At 43.9% G+C, this 22,697-nt stretch overlaps 1 protein-coding gene across 1 annotated transcript in view; it reads left to right on the plus strand.

The window, feature by feature from the left end:
* The window catches only part of LOC110071558 (uncharacterized), a 31,510-nt gene extending 9,974 nt beyond the window's left edge, over window positions 1–21,536 (plus strand). Inside the window, exons 2-3 of the mRNA XM_078386764.1 lie at window positions 12,061–14,187; window positions 20,422–21,536. Of these exons, the coding sequence (XP_078242890.1) occupies window positions 12,061–14,187; window positions 20,422–20,967 (2,673 nt within the window). The 3' untranslated portion in view covers window positions 20,968–21,536. The remainder of the gene's footprint in view (window positions 1–12,060; window positions 14,188–20,421) is intronic.
* The last annotated feature ends 1,161 nt before the right edge of the window (window positions 21,537–22,697 follow it).

The following is a 22,697-nucleotide window of genomic DNA, read 5'->3' on the forward strand; positions in this document are numbered from 1 at the left end:
GGCTCCTGTGGAGATGATGCCTTTGTGGAAAACGGAGGTATGGAGGGGAGGGAACCTGGAGGCAGACCCCACCTAGGAGGGCAAGAAAAGGGGGAGGGCAATGGAGGGGCTGAGGGGGGAGGTCCCATCCAAGCGGACAAGGGGAAGGACTGGGAGTTGGGGGGAAGAGGAGGGACCAAGCTGGGGGGGCCCTCCCCCACGATTTCCTGGAAAAGGGGAGAAAGGGAATTGCATCCCCACGTGGAGGGCTCAGGAAAGGCCAAGGTAGGTGACTGACCAGGCGGGTCTTGGGGTCGGTGGAGGGACTCCTGCGGGGGGGGGGAATGAGGGGGGAAGAGAGAGGCCCCAGTGTGGAGGGGGGAGGACAAGTCGAGGGGGGGCAGAGGAGGGATGGAGCTCCCCCCCCATGCGATCCGGGATCTGCAGGTGGAAAGCGAAGGGGAGGGAAGGAGGATCCCTCGGCCTCCCTCCCCCGTTCGGAACCCCCCCTCGGCGGAGCCCCTGCGCGAAGGGGAGGCAGACGAGGGGGGGGAGACAGGTCCTTGGGGGGCGGGCAAGAGACAGGGTGATTTCCCCCCCCCCCCCGGGAGTCAGGGAGCCCCGGCGCTTTTGAGGACCGGGCGGGAGGCGAGAGGCGCGACCCGAAGCGGGCGGCGGGGGCGGAGGGAGGGGGAGGAGGACCCGCCAAGCTCGGGAATTCTCCGGGACTCTTTTTGCCCCCCCCCCAAAGAGGAGGAGAAGACCGGATGGGAATGGGGGGGGGTCGAGAGGGGGGGACCTCCCCTCATCATTCCCCCACCAGTGGGTCACGGCTCTGCTGACAGGGCACAGGAGAGGGTCCCCAGAAAAGTTCCCCCCCACCTGTTCTTATTTTGGCATAGATGGTGTAGAACTGGAAGGGACTAGAGACACGTCAAACAAAAAATGCATAAAAATCTAGATGCACTTTTATTCAGAGAGATTCTGGAGAAAGATGGACCTTCCCTTTGTTCCAGCAAGATGCCGAAAGAAGACAGTTAAGAAGGCTGGGGGGGAGGGCGAAAAACGTGAAATGATCAGGGAGGGGAGAACCCCTGTCACTAGGCTAGGAGTTTCTGAGCCAGGGAGAAATCTGCTGGACGAGGGATGGAGGTCAACCACGTCCCCTGGCAAAAATCTGAAACGGGAGACGGAGGCCAACTTTGGAGTCAGGGAAGGTCGCTCCCTCGGACTGGTCACTGCCGAGGTTTCCGACGACCCGTTCCTGGTCAAAGCCACCCCTGTTTGGTTGACGACGTGGACTCTGTGGCTTCCTGAAAGAGTGCTGTTATATCTCAGTTCAGGATTCTCCAGGCTGTTCAGTTATCTATACAGTATATAAAGCAAAAAATGGAAACCTCTAGGGCACTGGTTCTTAACCTTGTGTTACTCAGGAGTTTTGGACTGCAACTCCCAGAAGCCTTCAGCACCAACTGTGCTGGGTGGGGTTTCTGGGAGTTGCAGTTCAAAAAAATCCGAGTAACAAAGGTTAAGAACCACTGCTCCAGGGTGTAGGGTTCCCCCAGGTGGAAATCTCCCCCAAAGTGTGTCTTGCAGAAAGGGAAGGAAGATTCCTGGTGAAATCTCTTGCAGGAGGGGGAGGTTTTAGAAGAGTTCCTGGGGCTATTCATTTGGACCTCCTGTATCTCCCGGCTGTGTTTCCCTCCTCACTAGCAAAACCACCTGCTCACCATTAGTCTTTAAGATGCCACGACGTTTTGTCTTTTTCCCCCCCTGCTCTGCTTGCAGGAGGAGGAGGAGAAAGAGGGCCAGGCATGGAGAAAGCAGGGAGGGGGAAGTGGGGGCTTAAGCAGTGGGGGGAAGAGTGTCCCCCTCCCTCCCTCCCTCTCTCTTTTGTCATCGAGAGAGGGAAGTGGAGGCATGCTTGAGAAGCAAGAAGAAAGAGGAAGAGGCTCCTGTGGAGATGATGCCTTCCTTGAAACCTGATGGATCACCTGGAGGCGGACCCCACCTGAGAGGGCAAGAAAGGGGGAGGGGGCAATGGAGGGCCGGAGGGGGGAGGTCCCAGCCAAGAGGGGGCGGTTTGGAGGGGAAGAGGAGGGGCCAAGATGGGGGCCCCTCCCCCACGATTTCCTGGAAAAGGGAAGAAAGGGAGCTGCATCCACACGTGGAGGGCGCTGGAAAGGCCGAGGTAGGCGACCGACCGGGCGGGTTCTGGGATAGGGACCCCTGCGAGCGGGGGGATTATAAGGGGGAAGAGAGAGAGACCCCGGTGTGGAGGGGGGAGGGCAAGAAGCTGTGGGGGAGGGGATGGACGGAGCTCCCCCCCTTGGGATCCGGGGTCCTCAGGTGGAAAGCGAAGGGGGAGGGAAGGAGGGTCCCTGTGGAGCCCACCGTCGGCGGAGCCTCTGCGCGAAGGGGAGGCAGACGGGGGGGGGGCAGACAGGTCCTTGGCGGGGGAGGGGGGCGAGAGAGGGTGATTCCCCCCCCCACGGGAGCCTTGGCGCTTTTGAGGACCAGGAAGGAGGCGAGGGGCGCGGACGCGCCAAACTCTTTGAGTTCTCAGGGACTCTTTTTTTGGGGGGGGCGGGAAAGGAAGACCGGATGGGATGGGGGGAGGGGTAGAGAGAGGGGGGGACGCTGAAAAACGGGGATGCGGCCCCTCCCTTCCAAGGGGAAAGCCTCCCCCCACGCGAGTGTCTTGAGGAAGGAAAGGCAAGGAGACCCTCGAAGGGGGACGAACCCCCCCAGGAGCGCCCCCTCCCGGGCAGCTGAGGGGGCCCCGAGGCAGAGACGGTGGGAGCCGCTGCCGGACTTGCAGGGAAGGAGGGTTGGAGGGTCCCCACGGCGAGGGGGGGAAAGGGCGAGACGCGCCTCCAGAGCGGCTCCTGGTGGGGGGGCGAAGGAAGGAAGGAGGAAGGACCCCCCCTGGATCTCCCGGCATCTCCCTCCCCTCTGGAGCGCTGAGCCGCCCCTCCGAAAAGCCTCCGGGGCTCTTTCTCCAGCTGCCAATCTCTCCCCGCGATTTATTTTAATCGTCCTTTCTGATCCAGATTGGATGGGGACCCTCTTGGATCCAGATGCCAAGGTCCCCCCAGCTCCAGATGTGAACATTTCCAGGACGTTTCCATCTCTCTGGAAAAAGCCTGTGGGGGTGGCAGAAGCAGAGCTTAGTGAGTAGACCAGGGCAGCCTTCCTGATCCATGGCTGCCAGAGGAGACCCCCCTCCCTCCCCTGCACCCCACCCCTTTTTTTCTTTCAGCTTGCAATACTTTCCTGTTAGACCGAATCCCAAAATGTGCTTTTTCGGGGGGGGGGGGATGAAGGGAGGAGAGAAGGAAGGTCCCCCTCTGAGAGAGATCCCAGGGAGGGAGAAAAGGTGTCCCCCCCCCCCGCCCAACACCCAGTGGGCTCCTCCAGAGGTGATGTCTCTCCTTCTGAAAGCACAGGAGGGTCGCTGGGGGTGTGTGTCCCGGATTCATCTCTCAGCCTCGAGCCCCCTCCCCCCGGTTTCTCAAGGGGGTGGCCAGCAGTACTTTTGCACAATTAAAACAAGGACACCAACTGCTCCGGTCCTTGGAGAGATCTGATCTGGACAGGGTGACACACGCCTTCATGACATCCCTGCTGGATGACTGGAACGAAATGAGTTGGGATGGAGGGGGACTTAAACAGGAGCACTCCCCTCTTTCGGTTCCAGACTAGCAATTTGAGGGAGAGAGTGGGCACAGAAGGCGGCGCTAGGAGAACATATTCAAAGAATCGGAAATGTTGTGTTCTCGAAGCATACCAATAAGTAGATCCCATTCCTCTTTCTAAACTGCTTCTTCCCAGGGATCATGTGACTTCAAAAAAATCCTCTCTTTCAGTTCCAGAGTGGCAATTTGAGGGACAGAGTCAATACAGAAGAAGGCACTAGGAAAGCCTCAAACAACTTCTGCAAAACGCAAAATCCGAAGAAGAGCAAGGCCTGTCTCGGGGTGATCTGCCATTCCAAAATAAGGTGAGAAGGTTTTTGTCCATTTCTCTCCCTTCAAAGGATCCCCCAAAAGCAGTTCTTGCTTTGCCGGGCTAGAAGATTTCCTAGTTTCTCACCACCCTCCAAAGGTCCGTCTCTTCAAGAACTTTTCACACACTGGGGCCTAAGAGACTGAGAGAATTTTCTCCTACAATTTCTTTAAAAGCAGATAAAGTTGGGTGTCAGCACTACACTGATGGTTTGTTATTGTTTAGTCATTAAATCATATCCGACTCTTCGTGACCCCATGGACTAGAGCACGCCAGGCCCTCCTGTCTTCCACGGCCTCCCGGAGTTGTGTCAAATTCATGTTGTTCACTTCGATGACGCTCTCCATCCATCTCGCCAAGTAGCCGCCCTGAGTAGACATAGAGGGACGGGGTATAAATGTAATAAATACAGTAAAATAATAAATAAATGATCTCATCCTCTGTCGTCTCCTTCTCCTCTTGTCTTCACACTTTCCCAACATCAGGGTCTTTTCCAGGGAGTCTTCTCATGAGATGGCCAAAGTATTGGAGCCTCAGCTTCAGGATCTGACCTTCCAATGAGACTCAGGGTTGATTTCCTTCAAATTGGATACATTTGTTCTCTTTGCAGTCCAGGGGACTCTCAAGAGTCTCCTTCAGCACCACAATTCAAAAGCATCAATTCTTTGGCGATCAGTCTTCTTTATGGTCCAGCTCTCAGTTCCATACATCACAACCGGAAATACCATAGCTTTGATGATGCTGACCTTTGCCTGCAAGGCAATTTCTTTGTTTTTTAAGATGCTGTTGAGGTTTGTCATTGCTTTCCTCCCTAGAAGCAGGCATCTTTTAATTTTGTGGCTACTGTCACCATCTGCAGTGATCATGGAGCCCAAGAAGGTAAAATCTGTCACTGCCTCCACATCGTACTCTTCTGTTTGCCAGGAGATGATGGCACCAGTGGCCATGATCTCAGTTTTTTTTTTATGTTGAGCGTCAGACCATTTTTGCACTCTCCTCTTTCCCCCTCATTAAGAGGTTCTTTAATTCCTCCTCACTTTCATCAGAGTGGGATCATCTGCATATCTGAGGTTGTATTTTTTCTGGCACTCTTAATTCCAGTTTGGGATTCATCCAGTCATGCCTTTCACTTGATGTACTCTGTATATAAGTTAAATAAGAAGGCCGGGTAGATGGGGCTCGTCAGCCCTGGAAGGCAGCCCATCTAGGAGAAGGAAAACTCTGACTTTAAACCTCCACTGCCTTGTGGCTATATCCACTTATGGAAAGGGCTTCAGGAGATAACCTCGAGGCAAAATCCGGAGCCGGAGTCCCGGAGGCACTTTGTGTCACTCTGCCAACTCCTGCGACGTTGCTGGAACCAGTTGTATTGGCTCTTGCCTCTCCACTGGACCATTTCAGCGACGTGGAGAGGGGGGATTTGCTGCTTGGGTAACAGCCTATCCTCCATATTATTTTACCCAGGCTTCGTGCTCTGGAGAGGACACTCCAGCTTTGCATACAGCGTCGAAACAACACGGGAAGTAGCAGTTACTGGTTATAAGTCTTTGCTCAATTGGCGTAGAGCAGGATGCCAGGGGCTACTTCTGACAGTGGGAGAGGTCATTGCACCTCACTAGGTAGATACCGCCCGCCTTAAGCTGGGCAGCCCCCAGCCAGTAAGGTGCTACCTCGCCACGGTCTGTTAACTCCACGGGGTGCGTGGGGTTTAGGGTCAAACCCGACAAGCAGATCGATAACCGTGCACCATGCAACAATCGTAAGAAAACTTCTGCCCTAAAGCTGGGCACCTGGAATGTACGGACAATGACCCCTGGCTTTCCTGACTGCGGCTTTCCTAACGACCTGCAAGAAATAGACGATGTGCGCAAGACAGCTGTCATTGACATGGAACTGAGTAGACTGCAGATGGACATTGTTGCCCTGCAAGAGACAAGACTGCCAGACTCGGGATCTGTCAAAGAAAAAAACTTCTCATTCTTCTGGCAGGGAAAACCATTGAATGAGACCAGGGAATATGGTGTTGGCTTTGCAGTCAGAAACACTCTCCTGAGATGCATTGTTCCACCCACTGTGGGGAGTGAAAGAATCCTGTCTCTGCAGCTCCACTCATCAGCAGGACCAGTAACCCTCATTAGTGCATATGCACCAACACTGTCATCCACTCCAGAAGTGAAAGACAAATTCTACGACGATCTGGCAGCTACTATCAAAAAAGTCCCTGAAAGAGAGGCACTGTTCATTCTTGGAGACTTTAACGCTAGAGTTGGTGCTGATCATAATTCTTGGCCCACTTGTCTAGGCCGTTTTGGCATTGGAAAGATGAATGAAAATGGTCAACGCTTGCTGGAGTTTTGCTGCTATTATGGTCTTTGTGTCAGCAACACATTCTTTAACACGAAGCTACAACACAGAGTTTCCTGGAGGCATCCAAGATCCAAGCATTTGCATCAGCTTGATCTAATCCTCACTAGACGTTCCAGCCTTCCTAGTATTACGATCACACGCAGTTACCAGAGTGCTGATTGTGATACTGATCACTCCCTGGTGTGTAGTAGAGTAAAACTACGAACAAAGAGAGTATATCACACGAAAAAGGAAGGAAGACCACGTATTGACATCAGCAAGACTTGCGATCAAAGAAAAGTGAAGGAATTTGCCCAAGCACTTGAGGAAGCCCTTCCAGGTCCGGCTGATGCAAATGCATCTGAACGATGGGAACACTTCAAGAACACTGTCTATAACACCGCCTTGTCCACCTTTGGCAAGAAGACCAAAAAGATGGCTGACTGGTTCGAAGCGAGTACAACTTGCAAGCTCTTCGAGCTGCTCGCAGTCAAGTCCAACAGGCTGCCAGGATGATTATTGGCTCCAGCTCTGCTCTCAGATACAGTTAGCAGCGACACAGGTAACATCAAAGGAATGTATGACGGTATCAAGCAGGCCTTAGGTCCAATACAGAAGAAATCTGCTCCCCTGAAGTCTGCTACAGGTGTGCTCATCCAGGACCGAGCACAGCAGATGGAACGCTGGGTACAGCACTACTCTGAGCTATATTCCAGAGAGAATGTAGTAACCGAAGAAGCATTAAATAACATTGAGTGCCTGCCTGTCGTGGAAGAGCTGGACAACGAACCAACCCTAGCAGAAATAAAAGCGGCCTTGGACTCCCTCGCCTCCGGCAAGGCACCTGGAAAGGATAACATCCCTGCTGAAGTGCTGAAATGCAGTAAGGAGATCATCACCACCGAACTGTATGAAGTCTCTTGTCTCTGCTGGAGGGAAGGTGGAGTACCACAGGACATGGAGGATGCAAACATCGTCACATTGTACAAGAACAAAGGAGACAGGGGTGACTGCAATAACTACCGTGGCATCTCTCTTCTTAGTGTGGTAGGGAAGCTGCTTGCCCGTGTTGTGCTGAAGAGGCTCCAGGTGCTTGCAGATAGTCTATCCAGAATCACAGTGCAGATTTCGAGCTAATAGATCCACCACTGACATGGTATTCTCCCTCCGACAGCTGCAGGAGAAATGTAGGGAACAACAACAGCCACTCTTAGTGGCCTTCATAGACCTTACAAAAACATTTGATCTGGTTAGCAGGGATGGACTTTTTAAAATACTTCCCAAGATTGGATGTCCACCTCATCTCCTTAACATCATCAGATCTTTCCATGAGGGAATGAAAGGCACTGTAGTTTTTGATGGCTCAACATCAGACCCCTTTGACATCCAAAGCGGAGTGAAACAGGGCTGTGTCCTCGCACCAACACTTTTTGGGATCTTTTTTGCTGTCATGCTGAAGCATGCCTTTGGAGCTGCAACCGAGGGCGTCTATTTCCGGACTAGATCCGATGGAAAGCTCTTTAATCTCTCTAGATTGAGAGTGAAGACCAAAGTCCAACTGAAATGCATGTGGGACTTCCTCTTCGCAGATGATGCAGCCATTGTTACCCACTCTGCTGAAGACCTCCAACAACTCATGAATCATTTCAGCAAGGCCTGCCAAGACTTTGGACTAACAATCAGCCTGAAGAAAACACAAGTCATGGGCCAGGGCGTGGACTCACCTCCCTCTATTACCATCTCCACACAAGAATTGGAGGTTGTTCATGACTTTGTGTACCTCGGCTCAACCATCTCTGACACCCTCTCTCTAGATGTCGAGCTAGATAAACGCATTGGCAAAGCAGCCACCATGTTCTCTAGACTCACAAAGAGAGTATGGCTCAATAAGAAGCTGACGACACATACGAAGATCCAGGTTTATAGAGCCTGTGTTCTAAGCACACTCCTGTACTGCAGTGAGTCCTGGACCCTTTGTGCACGACAGGAGAGGAAGCTGAACACCTTCCATATGCGTTGCCTCCAACGGATTTTTGGCATCACCTGGCAGAACAAAGTTCCAAACAGAGCAGTCCTAGAATGAGCTGGAATTTTCAGCATGAATACATTACTGAAACAGCGACGTCTACGTTGGCTTGGGCACATCGTGAGAATGGCTGATGGTCGGATTCCAAAGGATCTCCTCTATGGAGAATTAGTGCAGGGAAATCGCCCCAGAGGGAGCCCACAACTGCGATACAAGGACATCTGCAAGCGAGATCTGAAGGCCTTAGGAATAGACCTCAACAGATGGGAAACCCTGACATCTGACCGTTCAGCCTGGAGGCAGGCAGTGCATCACGGCCTCTCCCAATTTGAAGAGACCCTTGCCCAGCAGGCTGAGGCAAAGAGGAAGTCACATAAGCAGCAAAACCAGGGCGCCGGAAAGGGGACAGACTGGGTTTGTCTTCAGTGTGGAAGGGACTGTCACTCTCGAATTGGCCTTCTCAGCCACACTAGGCACTGTTCCAAGCCCTCCATACAGAGCACGCTACCATAGTCTTTCGAGACTGAAGGATGCCTAATCTAATCTAAATACAGCCTTGTCTTACTCCTTTCCCAATTTTGAACCAAGCAGTTGTTCCATATCCAGTTCTAACTGTTGTTTCCTCTTCCACATAGCGATTACTCAGGAGATAGATAAGGTGGCCAGGCACTCCCATTTCTTTAAGAAGTTTGTTGTGGTCAGTGAAGCAGAAGTAGATGTTTTTCTGGAACTCTCTAGCTTTCTCCATAATCTAGCGCACGTTAGCAATTTGGTCTCTAGTTCCTCTGCCTCTCCGGAATCCAGCTTGTACTTCTGGGATTTCTCGATCCACCTACTGCTGAAGCCTGCCTTGTAGGATTTTGAGCATAACCTTGCTAGCGTGTGAAATGAGTACAATTGTACGGTAGTTGGAACATTCTTCGGCACTGCCTTTCTTTGGGATTGGGATGTAGACCGATATTTTCCAGTCCTCCGGCCAGTGTTGAGTTTTCCAAACTTGCTGGCATATTGAATGTAGCACCTTAACAGCATCATCTTTTAAGATTTTAAATAGTTCGACTGGAATGCCATCACCTCCATTGGCCTTGTTGTTAGACAAGCTTTCTAAGGCCCACTTGACTTCACTTTCCAGGATGTCTGGCTCAAGGTCTGCAGCCACACTCTCTGGGTTGTCTGGGGCATCCAAATGTTTCTGGTATAATTTCTCTGTGTATTCTTGCCACCTCTTCTTGATATCTTCTGCTTCTGTGAGGTCCTTACCATTTTTGTCTTTTATCATGTCCATATTTGCACAAAATGTTCCTTTAATATCTCCAATTTTCTTGAACAGACCTCTGGTTTTTCCTTTTCTATTATTTTTCTCTATTTCATTTAAGAAGGACCTCTTGTCTCTCCTTGCTATTCTTTGGAAGTCTGCATTCAATTTTCTGTAACTTTCCCTATCTCCCTTGCATTTTGTTTCCCTTCTGTGCTATTTGTAAGGCCTCGTTGGACAGCCACTTTGCTTTCTTGCATTTTCTTTTCTTTGGGATGGTTTTTGTTGCTGTATGCTGTAGAATGCTACGAGCCACCATCCAAGTTCTTCAGGCACTCTGTCCACCAAATCGAGTTCCTTAAATCTGTTCTTCACTTCCACTGTGTATTAATAAAGGATTTGGTTTAGATTATACCTGAGTAGCCCAGTGGTTTTTCCTACTCTTTTCAGTTTAAACTTGAATTTTGCTATGAGAAGCTGATGATCAGAGCCACAATCACTTCAGGTCTTGTTTTTGCTGACTGTCTAGAGCTTCTCGATCTTTGTCTGCAGGGAATATAATCAATCTGATTTTTGTGTTGCCGATCCCGTGATATCCATATGTAGAGTCGCCTCTTGTGTTGTTAGAAAAGAGTATTTGTGATGACAAACTTGTTCTCTTGACAAAACTCTATTAGCCTTTGCCCTGCTTCGTTTTGAACTCCAAGGCCAAACTTACCTGTTCTTCCTGATGGTACCAGACCACAAAATCCTGGACAGCCTCTTCCAGGTTTTTCATGTCTATATGAAATGGGATGGGGAATCAGGGAATCATGAGAAACACCACAGGCAAATGGTTGAGGGTTTGGTGTCCCACCACCACCACTACCATTCGCAAACTGACACCACACAAAGGACCATCCCAGAAGCTGATTTCTTTTTTCATCAGTTCACCACTTTTCACCCAAATGCAAAGTAACTATCAGGACTGCTTTTCAACCAGTGTGAATGGTAATGAGCACAAGAGAGGTTCCTGTAAACCATCTTGATTGCTGCCATTGATGTTGTCAGCATTCAGGCTATGTAAGGTTTGGCATCCTTTTTCCTACTGGCAACGAGGGCATCACATTGTGCTGCAATATTGGACCATTTCCAAGCACAATGTCCCACATTCATAAACTGAAGGGTTTTTTTTAAAAAAAGAACTGAATTAACCTAAACTTTGAAATAGGAAAAAGGGGAAGAACAACTGGACATGAGGGGTTATGGTTGTTCTGCTAGATGTGGGACCCAAATTGGAGCTGCGTTCTTAACGTTCTTAAGTCAAAGCACCATTTCCTATAGGAATGCATTGAAAATCATTTAATCCTTATCTGCTGTTTTTCATTCTTAGGTAGAGGCATTAGTTCCCATAGGAACTCTTCCCCTGGTAGGCCCAGTCTACTCCCCATAAAAGCCTGGTAGACCGGGCCCACCAGGGGATGGCCTTCCCAGTAGGCCCGGCCTACTCCCCGGGAAAGCCTGAAGGTGCCAATCGCGGTGGCGGGGACCCATGGGATGTCTCCAATGGCGGCAGGAAAGCCGTGGGAGCTTCCTCGCCACCATTGGAGACCTCCTGGAGGTCCAATCGCGGTGACAGACAAGAGCGGGAAATTTAAAATTGTCCATTGGACACCTCCCGGGGATAATTTTCTTAACCATTGGGGCAAAAGAGCACCCTCTTCACCACCAACGGTTTGAATGGAATGAAGAAAAGGCAGGGGAAATTTGAATTTCCTGCCCTTTTCCCCTGCCTTTTTTTCGTTCGTAGGTGGAGGCTCTGTTCGGAAGTCGATGTAGATTTTTGTGAATGGAACCGTTCTTAAGTCGAATCGTTCGTAGGCAGGGACATTTGTAAGTTGAGGTCCCACTATAGAGAACTCCTCTAGACGTACGTTTGGCCTATTCTGCATTGGGTGCGAACCTTAAAGGGGATTCAGTCGAGGAGGGTTACTTTGGAAAGGTGCAAATGATCCTTTCCGCTTCTGTTCTTAACTGAGGAACCTTTCCCCTTTTATTTCAGGTTTTAAAAAAAGACAACAAGAAAACAAATCAGCATGAAAGAGGGAAAATGAAGTCTGGAACAAAAACGGACCATGAAGGGGAGCATAGAAGCAAATTAAAAAATAGAAGTAATCCTGTCATTGGCTTCTGATGTTTTTGAGACCCTGGATCCAGTGATCATCACAAAACAAAAGAAGAAGAGGGAACAGACCAGTCTGTGGGGAAACAGCAGGTGCAAGTCTATCTTTTAAAGTCCTTTACAAACTCCACCTGCAGTGTGGTGGATCTTGTACAAAGATTCAAATCACCCAGAGGACAGATGTCCTAGAAATTAAACGGCACATGGAAAGATTCTCGGTATGAGTGGAGATCAACTTTCATGTGAAAGAACCCAGAGAGAAGAGAAATTGTATAAATGCATGTAATTGGGAAGAGCTTCAGCATGAACAGTAAGCTTAGTTGCCATCAATGGGTCCACACAGAGGAGAAACCATTTACATGCATGGAATGTGGGAAGAGCTTCAGTCATAGCAATGACCTTAGTTTACACCAAGGGACCCATGCAGAAGAGAAACCATACATATGTATGGAATGTGGGAAGAGCTTCAGTCATAGCAATGACCTTAGTTTACACCAAGGGACCCATGCAGAAGAGAAACCATACATATGTATGGAATGTGGGAAGAGCTTCAGTCATAGCAATGACCTTAGTTTACACCAAGGGACCCATGCAGAAGAGAAACCAAAGAGCTTCAGTCATAGCAATGACCTTAGTTTACACCAAGGGACCCATGCAGAAGAGAAACCATACATATGTATGGAATGTGGGAAGAGCTTCAGTCATAGCAATGACCTTAGTTTACACCAAGGGACCCATGCAGAAGAGAAACCAAAGAGCTTCAGTCATAGCAATGACCTTAGTTTACACCAAGGGACCCATGCAGAAGAGAAACCATACATATGTATGGAATGTGGGAAGAGCTTCAGTCATAGCAATGACCTTAGTTCACATCAAAGGACCCATGCAAAAGAGAAACCATACATATGTATGGAATGTGGGAAGAGCTTCAGTCAGAGAGACCATCTAAATTCACATGAAAGAACACACACAGGGGAGAAACCATATAAATGTTTGGAATGTGGGAAGAGCTTTAGTCAGAGGGGCCACCTTAGTTCACACCAAAGGATCCACACAGGAGAGAAACCATATGAATGCAAAGAATGTGGAAAGAGCTTCAGTCGTAGTAATGACCTTCGTTCACATCAAAGGATCCACACAGGAGAGAAGCCATATATATGCAAGGAATGTGGAAAGAGCTTCAATTGGAGTGGACATCTATATCGACATCAAAGGATTCACACAGGTGGGAAACTTTATATGTGCATGGAATATGAAAAGAGCTTCAGTGACAGTGGATCATGTGGTAAACATCAAACAACCCACACAGGAGAGAAACCATACATGTGCATGGAATGTGGAAAGAGCTTCAGTTCGAGTAGACATCTGAGTTCACATGAAATAACACACACAGGGATGAAACCATATAAATGCTTGGAATGTGGGAAGAGCTTTAGTCGGAGTGGACAACTTCGTTCCCATCAAACAATCCACACTGGAGAGAAACCACATCTGTGTGTGGTATGTGGAAAGAGCTTCAGTCGGAGGGCCAATCTAAATTCACATCAAAGGATCCACACAGGGGAGAAACCATATGAGTGCAAAGAATGTGGAAAGAGCTTCAGTCGTAGCAGTGACCTTAGTTCACATCAAAGGACCCACACAGGAGAGAAACCATACATATGCAAGGAATGTGGAAAGAGCTTCAATTGGAGTGGACATCTATATCGACATCAAAGGACTCACACAAGGGAAAAACCTTATACGTGCATAGAATGTGGGAAGAGCTTCAGTGACAATGGATCATATAGTAAACACAAAAGAACGCACACAGGAGAGAAACCATACATGTGTATGGAATGTGGAAAGAGCTTCAGTCAGAGGGGGTACCTATATCGACATCAAAGGATTCACACAGGGGAAAAACCATATATGTGCATGGAATGTAAAAAGAGCTTCAGATCGAGTAGAGACCTGTGGTTACATAAAAGAACACATACAGGGGAGAAACCATATAAATGTTTGGAATGTGGGAAGAGCTTTAGTCGGAGTGGGCATCTACGTTCCCATCAAATAATCCACACTGGAGAGAAACCACATCTATGTATGGAATGTGGAAAGAGCTTCAATATGAGCAGTAGCCTTCGTTCACATCAAAGAATACACACAGGGGACAAACCATATACATGCCTGGAATGTGGAAAGAAATTCAATTGGAGTGGACATCTGTATCGACATCAAAGGACCCACACAGGAGAGAAACCATATTCGTGCCTTGAATGTGGAAAGAGCTTCAGTCAGAGGGAGTACCTACAATCACATCAAAGGACACATACAGGGGAGAAACCATACAAGTGTATGGAGTGTGGGGAGACGTCACTTCCGCCAGGATGGCGAAGCAGGGCTGAATATCTGTCTCTTCACCCGATATCTAAAAAATGAAGATAAATGCCTTTCTTCCTGCGGGTCCTGTGAGTAAATAACTTTTAAACTCCTTATGAAAACTTCTGGCAAATATAGAAGGACTTTTGAAGCGTAGCTGCATTGTCTTTAATCTAAAAGAAAACACTTTCACTTTTGACCGGAGAGCCGGAGGCTGAAAAGAGAAACAATGTGGGCTCTTGAACACGGCTTGGCTTCCTAAGTTATAAATCTCTGCCTTGTTTATACATGAGGAGAGGTAGAGATAAGAGTAAAAGCTGGGTGCGTGTGCCATCACAAAAACCTTCAGATCGCAGCCTCGATAGAGTTGCCCGGTTACAAAGAACAGAGGAGGGGGGGGAGTCGAACTTTGCAACCACTATGGAGAAAACAGTTTCAGATTTGGTCTCCTCCATGAAAGGAATGCAAAGCCAGTTTGCACAGCTTCTCTCTAAAATGGATTTGATGTTAGAAGGGCACCAACAGATGAGTCAAGATTTAAAGAAATTTCAGGGAGAAATGACAGATATCAAGACTAGTCTAAATAAGACAGAGGGCAGGTTACAACAACTGGAAGATTTTCAGGGCAGCCTTGGCCAAGGTTTTCAGAGCAAAGTTGAAAAACAAGAGGAATCTATTAATGACCTAAAGAGAAAGCTCATCTATTTTGAAGACAATGCGAGACGTAACAACATTAAAATAATGAACTTTAGTCACAAGAAAGAAGTGAATTTAAAACAAGAGGTAATAGACTGGATTAACACAGTGATGAACTCTCAACATGTGGCTGAGGAAGATATTGAGAGGGTTCATTTTGTTGGAAAACCTCAAAGAGACAGAAGACCTATAATAGTGAAATTTTTCAATTATAACAAGAAAAATCAGTTCTTCAAGGTCATTAAAGAAAAACCTGAAGTGTTAGTTTACAGATCAGACCCAGTTCAGATCTATCAGGATTTAAGCTCTGAAACTATTCAATGGAGGAAAACAATGAAACCTATTACTTCAATCCTAATTAAGAATGGCAAGAGATACAACTGGGGTTATCCTGTTTTTTTGAAAATATGGAAGGATGGAACCCTACACAAAATACACTCTTTTGACGAGGGAAAACATTTGTTATTGGCTTGGGGAATTTGGGACCAGAGTGTGCAAGAGACAAGCAAGCAAGTGGCTCTGTAAGGACAGCTGATTTGGAAGATACCCTCAGAAGATTTTTTTTTTTTGAAACAATTTTTTTGATTGGAAGAGATTAAGAGAACCATTGGATATTGATATAATCTGTTTTTTTTTTCCCCCTCCTATTTTCTTTCTTTTTTCCCCTGCCTATTGTCCCCTTTTCCCTTTTTTTTTAAGACAGTTAATTTGAAAAAGAAGATACTATTAGAATTTTTTTTTTGGATTTTTGAATTTTTATTTTTTTTGATTGGAAGAGACTAAGAGACATTACAGGATGCTGGAATAATCTGGTTTTTTTTTTCTCTCCCTAATTACCCTACTTTTTTTCCCTCCTGCCCATTGCCCTTTTTTTCCTTTCCCCTCCCAATTCCCCTCCTTTTTTCTTCTTTTTTCTCTTCTCCTCTCTTTTTTCTTCTTTTTTTTTTTCTTTCTTTTTTCTTTTTGGTAAGGGGGGAAATTTTGGGGAAAACTCTGTTTTTTTTGTTTGTTTGTTTGTTTGCTTGTTTGTTTAATTTCTCTTCCTTTTTTATTTTCTTTTTTTTAATAAACAAAGAACTTGTGTGTTTGTTTTGGGTTTTTTTTCTTTCTTTCTTCCCTTTTTTTAATTATAAGCATGTGTTTTACAAGTATGTGCATACATATATGGGTCAAGGGGGGGAAGGAGGAAGAGGGAGGGAGAAAGGGGGTGAAGTTTTGGTTATTGTTATTGGTTTGTTTTGTTTTGTTATTGCTCTGGATTGTCCGATTAAGATGGGATTGAACAAATAAAAAAAAGGAAGGCATTTGGATATATATATGTGAATAAATATATGATGTGGGGTGAGGGGGAGGTGGAGGTTCGGCTGGGGTCCAGACTGGTGGGAGTGGCGTCTCCCCCCCTCCCAGATCGCGTGTTCAACATTAGTGAGACGCGGGGAAGCTGGAGGGAGGAAAAATGTTTATATGTAGGGAGGAAGGGTAGGGATAGAGAATTGGAAAGAGGTGAATTTAATTTTTTTAGTTGTTTTTGTTTATGTTTTGGGAATTGCACAAAGGGACCAACTAAGAAGCAAAAGATCGAACAGACATGGGGAAAAACATAAGAGTAGCCACTTTAAATGTGAAAGGCCTAGGAGCTGTATTAAAGAGAAGGAAAATAGAATTATTATTAAAAAAAAGTAGAGTTGACATTATCTATCTACAAGAAACACATCAATTAAAGGATGGAGTCAATGAATTGAAATTGCAAAATATACATATATATGAAAAAACCTTTGGGACATCCAAATCTAGAGGGGTAGCAATATTAATATCTAAACATTGTGAATTTATAGTAAAAGAAGTAATAAAAGATAGTAATGGTAGATATTTGATAATCCAAGGACAAATGGGGGAAGAAGAATACACATTAGTAAATGTGTATGCACCAAATATGAACCAAGGAGAATTTTACAAACATGTTATTAAAGAAATGGAAAAAGTTAGGAAAGGATATGTGATTATGGCAGGAGATTTCAACATGGTCTTAGATAAGTTGAAAGATAAATCTACACATAAAAAAGATGAATTGCATAAAAGGGATACCCCCCTAAGTAAGATAATAAATACTACCGATTTGAAAGATATATGGAGAGAATTGAAGGGAGATGAAAGGAGGTTTACATATTATTCTGCGGTACATAAAAGTTACTCTAGAATAGATTTTATGTTTATATCACAAAATTTAATTTCAAAAGTAGTAGACACAAATATTAATGTGATAAAGATAACAGACCATGCATTGATGGTGATGGAAATAAAAGTGAAGAAAGATTATAGAGAAGCTAGGAGATGGAGGATAGACTCCAATATTCTTCAACATACAGAGGTGATAGACAAAGTCAAGAAAGAATGGTTGGAAATATGGTCATTTAATGAAGCGGGTGGGAATAAAATAGGTGTGTTATGGGACACCATGAAAGCTGTTATGAGAGGAATTGCTATAAGAGAATCTTGTAGATTAAAAAGACTGAGAGAAGGAAATGTAAAAAGGATTGAAGAATCGTTAAAGGATTTAGAAACTAAATATTTTATAGATAGAGACAATAAAAAATTATTAGAGATACAAGCTAAAAGAAAGGAATTGGAAAGCTTAGAACTAGAAAAAGTACAGAGGGATCTGATATACACTAAAAGGAATTTTTTTGAACATAGTAATAAAAATTCAAAACTTTTAGCTAGAATGGTTCATACTAAAAGAACAAAAAACAACATTGGTGTGATTAAAGATAAAACAGGAAAAAATTGCAGTTTAATGAAAGAAAAATTAAAGATTATACAAGATTTTTATCAAAATTTATATAAAAGTAATAGCGCATCAAAAGAAGATATAGAAACTTATATTAAAGAAAATGTTAAGAGTGAAATATCAGAGAACGATAAAAAAGACTTAGATAAAGAAATAAAAGAGGAAGAGATTATAGAGATAATTAATAAACTAAAATATGGTAAAACCCCAGGTTTTGATGGACTAGGTCCGGAATACTATAAAACCTTTAAATCAATATTGATCCCTAAATTAAAAGTGCTTTATAATGAAATCTTGGAAGGAGAGAGGATACCAGATTCATGGAAACATTCATTGATAACTCTTATCCCAAAACCTAATAAAGATCTAACAGACCCAAGTTCATATAGGCCTATTTCTTTACTAAATCAGGATGCAAAGATATTTACAGCAATACTTGCAAATAGAATTAATAAATTTATTATAAAATATATCAAAGAGGATCAGAATGGTTTTTTGAAAGGTAGGCAAATGGAAAACTTAACAAGGAGGGTTTTGAATATTATACACAATATAGAAAAAAATAAACTGAAGGCAGGCATTTTATCATTAGATATATTTAAAGCATTTGACTGTGTGGAATGGCCAACATTAAAGACTTTGTTAAAGGGTTGGGGTTTTGGAAAAAAGTTTAGGGGGATAATAGATCAATTATATTTAGAGAATACCTCTGTAGCAATAGTTAATGATGGGATGACAGATCAAATAGCTCTTGGCCGAGGTACTAGGCAAGGTTGTCCTCTCTCTCCAGTTCTGTTTTGCCTGGTTATTGAAATGTTAGCAAATGTAATTAGGAACGACGATTTAATTGAAGGTATAGGAGAAAAGAAGACAAAGATTAATTTATTTGCGGATGATTCTTTATTGACAGTGAAAAACCCGTTAGAATGTATAGATAAAATTAAAACACACTTAGAAAAATTTGGAAAAATAACCGGATTAAACATAAACTGGCAAAAATCTGACTTAATGTTGTTTAATTATAGTAGAATAGAACAAGAAAAGTTTATTAAAAAACATGATTTTAAAATATGTAAAAGAATTAAATACTTAGGAATAGATTTAGCGAAAAATATTCAAAAGATAAAGGATTATAATTATAACAAACTAAAGGAAGTAATTAATAAGAAACTACAAGAATATGATAAGTTCAAATTATCTTGGTTTGGAAAGATTGCATTGGTAAAAATGAAAATTTTACCAAAAATTAATTTTCTATTTAGAATGTTACCAATGCAGTTAACAGAGGATGAGTTGAAATATTGGCAAGGAATAGTTAACAAATATTGTAATGAAGGGAAGAAATCTAGAATAAATAAAAAGTATTGGTATAAAACAACAAAAAAAGGTGGTATAGGTTTGCCAAATATAAGAAACTATTATTTAGCTAACCAACTGAGGTTTATTGGTGAAATTATATATAATCCGGAAAGGTTAATTTGGTGGGAAATAGAATCATCAGAACTACAAGGAAATATAGAAAAATATTTATTTGCTAAAGGTAAGAAAGATAAAATAAGTCAAGTTAATAATCCCTTTTTAAAGACACTGTTAAATATATGGTATAAGTATAAAAAGAATTTATGTTCATCATACTCTCCATTTAGATTAGTGACAGAAATAGAAGATTTTCCTACCAATATGAAGGTGTATATGGATCTATTTAAAGAAGAAAAAGTGATTAGACTGAAAGATTGGCTGTATAAAATGAGATCGATAGATCAAATGAAACAAGTATTTCAAAACAAGACTATTTCTTGGTTGAACTATGTACAACTGGAAAGATGGACTAAGGAATGGGCAAATAAATATAATAAAGGTAGAGAGCACACAAAATTTGAACAATTTTTACTTTCATATGAGGACATTCAGATGACTGACTCAGTAAAAGGTACAGTGAGTAAAATTTATTCACTTTTTAATTTAGAGGAAGAAGAAAGTGAGAAAGAAGGATTGAAAATGGTGTGGGAACAAGATATTGGGAAAAGAATAAATGAAGAAGAATGGAGGAGGATATGGAAAATGAGGATTTTAAGACTGATGTCAGTAAGAATAAAGGAAAATTTTTTTAAACTTAGTTTAAGATGGTATTTAACACCGGTAAAATTAAACAAAATCAACACCAGTCATCCGAATGTCTGTTGGAAATGTGAGAAAGAAGTTGGTACATACTTTCATATGTGGTGGGAATGTGAAAAGGTACAAAGTTTTTGGAGACAAATTTTTAAAGAATTAAGTTGTATCTGTGGAAAAGATATAGAATGTAAGGCTGAGATTGCTTTGTTATCAATATATGAGAATGTGGAATATGACAAAATGATTAAAGAATTGATAACTAATCTAATAACAGCAGCTAGATTGATTATTGCTAGACAGTGGAAATTAAAGACTGAATTACAAATTGAAGAATGGTATAAAGAAATATGGAATATAGCATTAAATGATAAATTAACTTGTAATTTAAAGATGAAGAAAGGAGAGTTGAAAAAGAATAATTTTTATGTAATATGGGGTAAATTTTTGGAATATGTGTTAATAAGGGGAAAAGGGAGAGCTCCAAATCAAGAATCTATGCAGTTCTGGAGAGGAGGACAATAGAAGAAGAAGAATGAGAAGAAGAAGAAGAAGAAGAAAAAAGAAGAATATGGCAAGAGGTCCCGTATATGGTGGTGGGGAACACTGTTATTGTGTTGTAAGCGTATATGTTTTATGTATATGATTTTTTTTTGTTATAGTTAATAAAAAAAAAAAATTAAAAAAAAAAAAAAAACAAGTGTATGGAGTGTGGGAAGAACTTCAGTGAAAGTGGAACATATACTAGACATCAAAGAACCCACACAGGGGAGAAACCATATCAATGCATTGAATGTGGAAAGAGTTACAGTCAGAAGGGGTACCTCCAATCACACCAAAGGATCCACACAGGGGAGAAACCCTATATGTGCTTTGAATGTGGGAAGAACTTCTGTCGTAGCAGTGACCTCAGTTCACATCAAAGGACCCACACTGGGGAGAAACCATACAAGTGCATGGAATGTGGGAAGAGCTTCCAGCAGAGTGAACATCTACAGCGACATCAAAGGATTCATACAGGGGAGAAACCATATATGTGCATGGAATGTGGGAAGAGCTTCAGTCACAATGGAAATCTGCGTGCCCATCAAAGAACCCACAGGAAGAGAAACCACATCAATGCATGGAATGTGGAAAGTCTTTCCGTCACAGGAGTAGCCTTCGGCAACATCAAAGAAATCACACAGGAACACGGAATGCATGGAATATGGGAAGACCTTCATTTGGAAGTATAACTCTGCCTTGCTAAGTATACAGTGACTGGACTTCATTTCTTCACCAGGTCTCCTGAAGTTAACTTTGTCGGTTTTTATACCCAGGCAATACACTATACACAATCAGGTCACATGCTTCCAATGTAATGTCAAGGATTCTGGCCAAAAGATACAATGTGGAAACAGCTTTCACAACAGTGGGTTGTGTGTTAAGCCTTCAAGAACTGACAGCAGGGAGAATCTTGCAAAACAATTTTTCATATTCGTTCATCCATCTGGTGGCTGACGCTTCCAGGATGAAGTTCACGGAACAGTTCACTCTAACTGGACCTTCTTCCACGTGGGGGATGAGACGAGATTTTTTTTCTTTGCAGACACCCTTTGATTTCAGTATCTGCTCTGGAAAATGGGCCTCTGTCTTCTGCTGGCCTTCTTGTGCTGTGTGGGGCCTCGTGAAATACCATAGGAAAAAAATGAGGCCCGCAGTGAGAGTGGAAGTCTGAAACTTTGGTCTGAAACTTTGTCCTGTATTTGACTTTTAAAATTTTCCTTTGCCCTTGAAAGAGGTGAATAAATGTCTTCTTATAGAATTGGCTCTAAGTGAATCACTTCGTTAAGGAATCACAGACCTCCTGGCTATCAGAAGATTGGAAACTTGTCTGGCTAGAGCAGGCAAAAATTCCACCTTTCGAGGAGGTAACTGAAAGCAGTCATTTTAAGCAAGTATCATGAATGTAAAAGGGGCACTTTAGAGATTGAGATATGCCTTTCAGACTGAACAGGAATCCAGTTTCCTCTGTTAATGTTGTATTTGGAATCCAAAGATTTATTGAGGATATAGTAGTAGAAAGGTAAAACGGGTGACAGGAGTAAAGTGGTGCCTCGCATAGCGATCGCTCCGTATAGCAACGAAATCGCTTTGCAATGGACTTTTTGCCATCGCAAAAGCGATCGCTTTGCGATGGTCCCTATGGGTGAATTTCGCTTTTCGATGATCGCACGGAAGCGATCATCGCAAAGCCCCCATTTTCGGCCATCTGATCAGCGGGTTCAAAATGGCCACCGGGTAAACAAAATGGCCGCCCGCTGTGTTTCCTCACTTAAGAGGCACCAGAAATGGCTGCCCCTATGGAGGATCTTTGCTTAAAGGTAAGTTTTTAGCCCATAGGAACTCATTAATCATGTTTTAATGCGTTTCTATGGGCTTTTTAATATCGCTTAGCGATGTTATCACTTAGCAGCGATTTTTTCTGCATGGATTAACATCGCTAAGTGAGGCACCACTGTATTTATTAATATGCTTTCTGAGTGAGAATACTATTGTTTCCGCCAAAATAAGACCTAACTTGAAAATAAGCCCTAGAATGATTTTTCAGAATAAGCCCGGGTTAAGTGAAAGCCCGCCCTCCACCCTTGTGCAGCAATCAGAGGAAGATGATATGACTGTATTTGAATAAATGCAGATGCTTGAACATGAAAAAAATAAAACATCCCCGGAAAATAGGCCCTAATGTGTTTTTGGACCAAAAAATATTACAAGACCCGTCTTATTTTCAGGGAAACATGGTATTGCTGTCAACTCCCCCCACCCCCGCAATTGTAATGAAGATTTTTAGGAAATGTAAGGTGTTCAGAAGTGGTTCTTTATTTACACCAGTCTCCTGATCATTTTCCTTGGCCAACAGGGTTTTTGTTGACCTAGGCTAGTTTTAAAATCATATAAAATGGAACTGTTGAGTTTGCGCACAGCA

This window comes from Pogona vitticeps, chromosome 2 (genome assembly GCF_051106095.1).
Source record: "Pogona vitticeps strain Pit_001003342236 chromosome 2, PviZW2.1, whole genome shotgun sequence".
Lineage (NCBI taxonomy): Eukaryota > Metazoa > Chordata > Lepidosauria > Squamata > Agamidae > Pogona > Pogona vitticeps.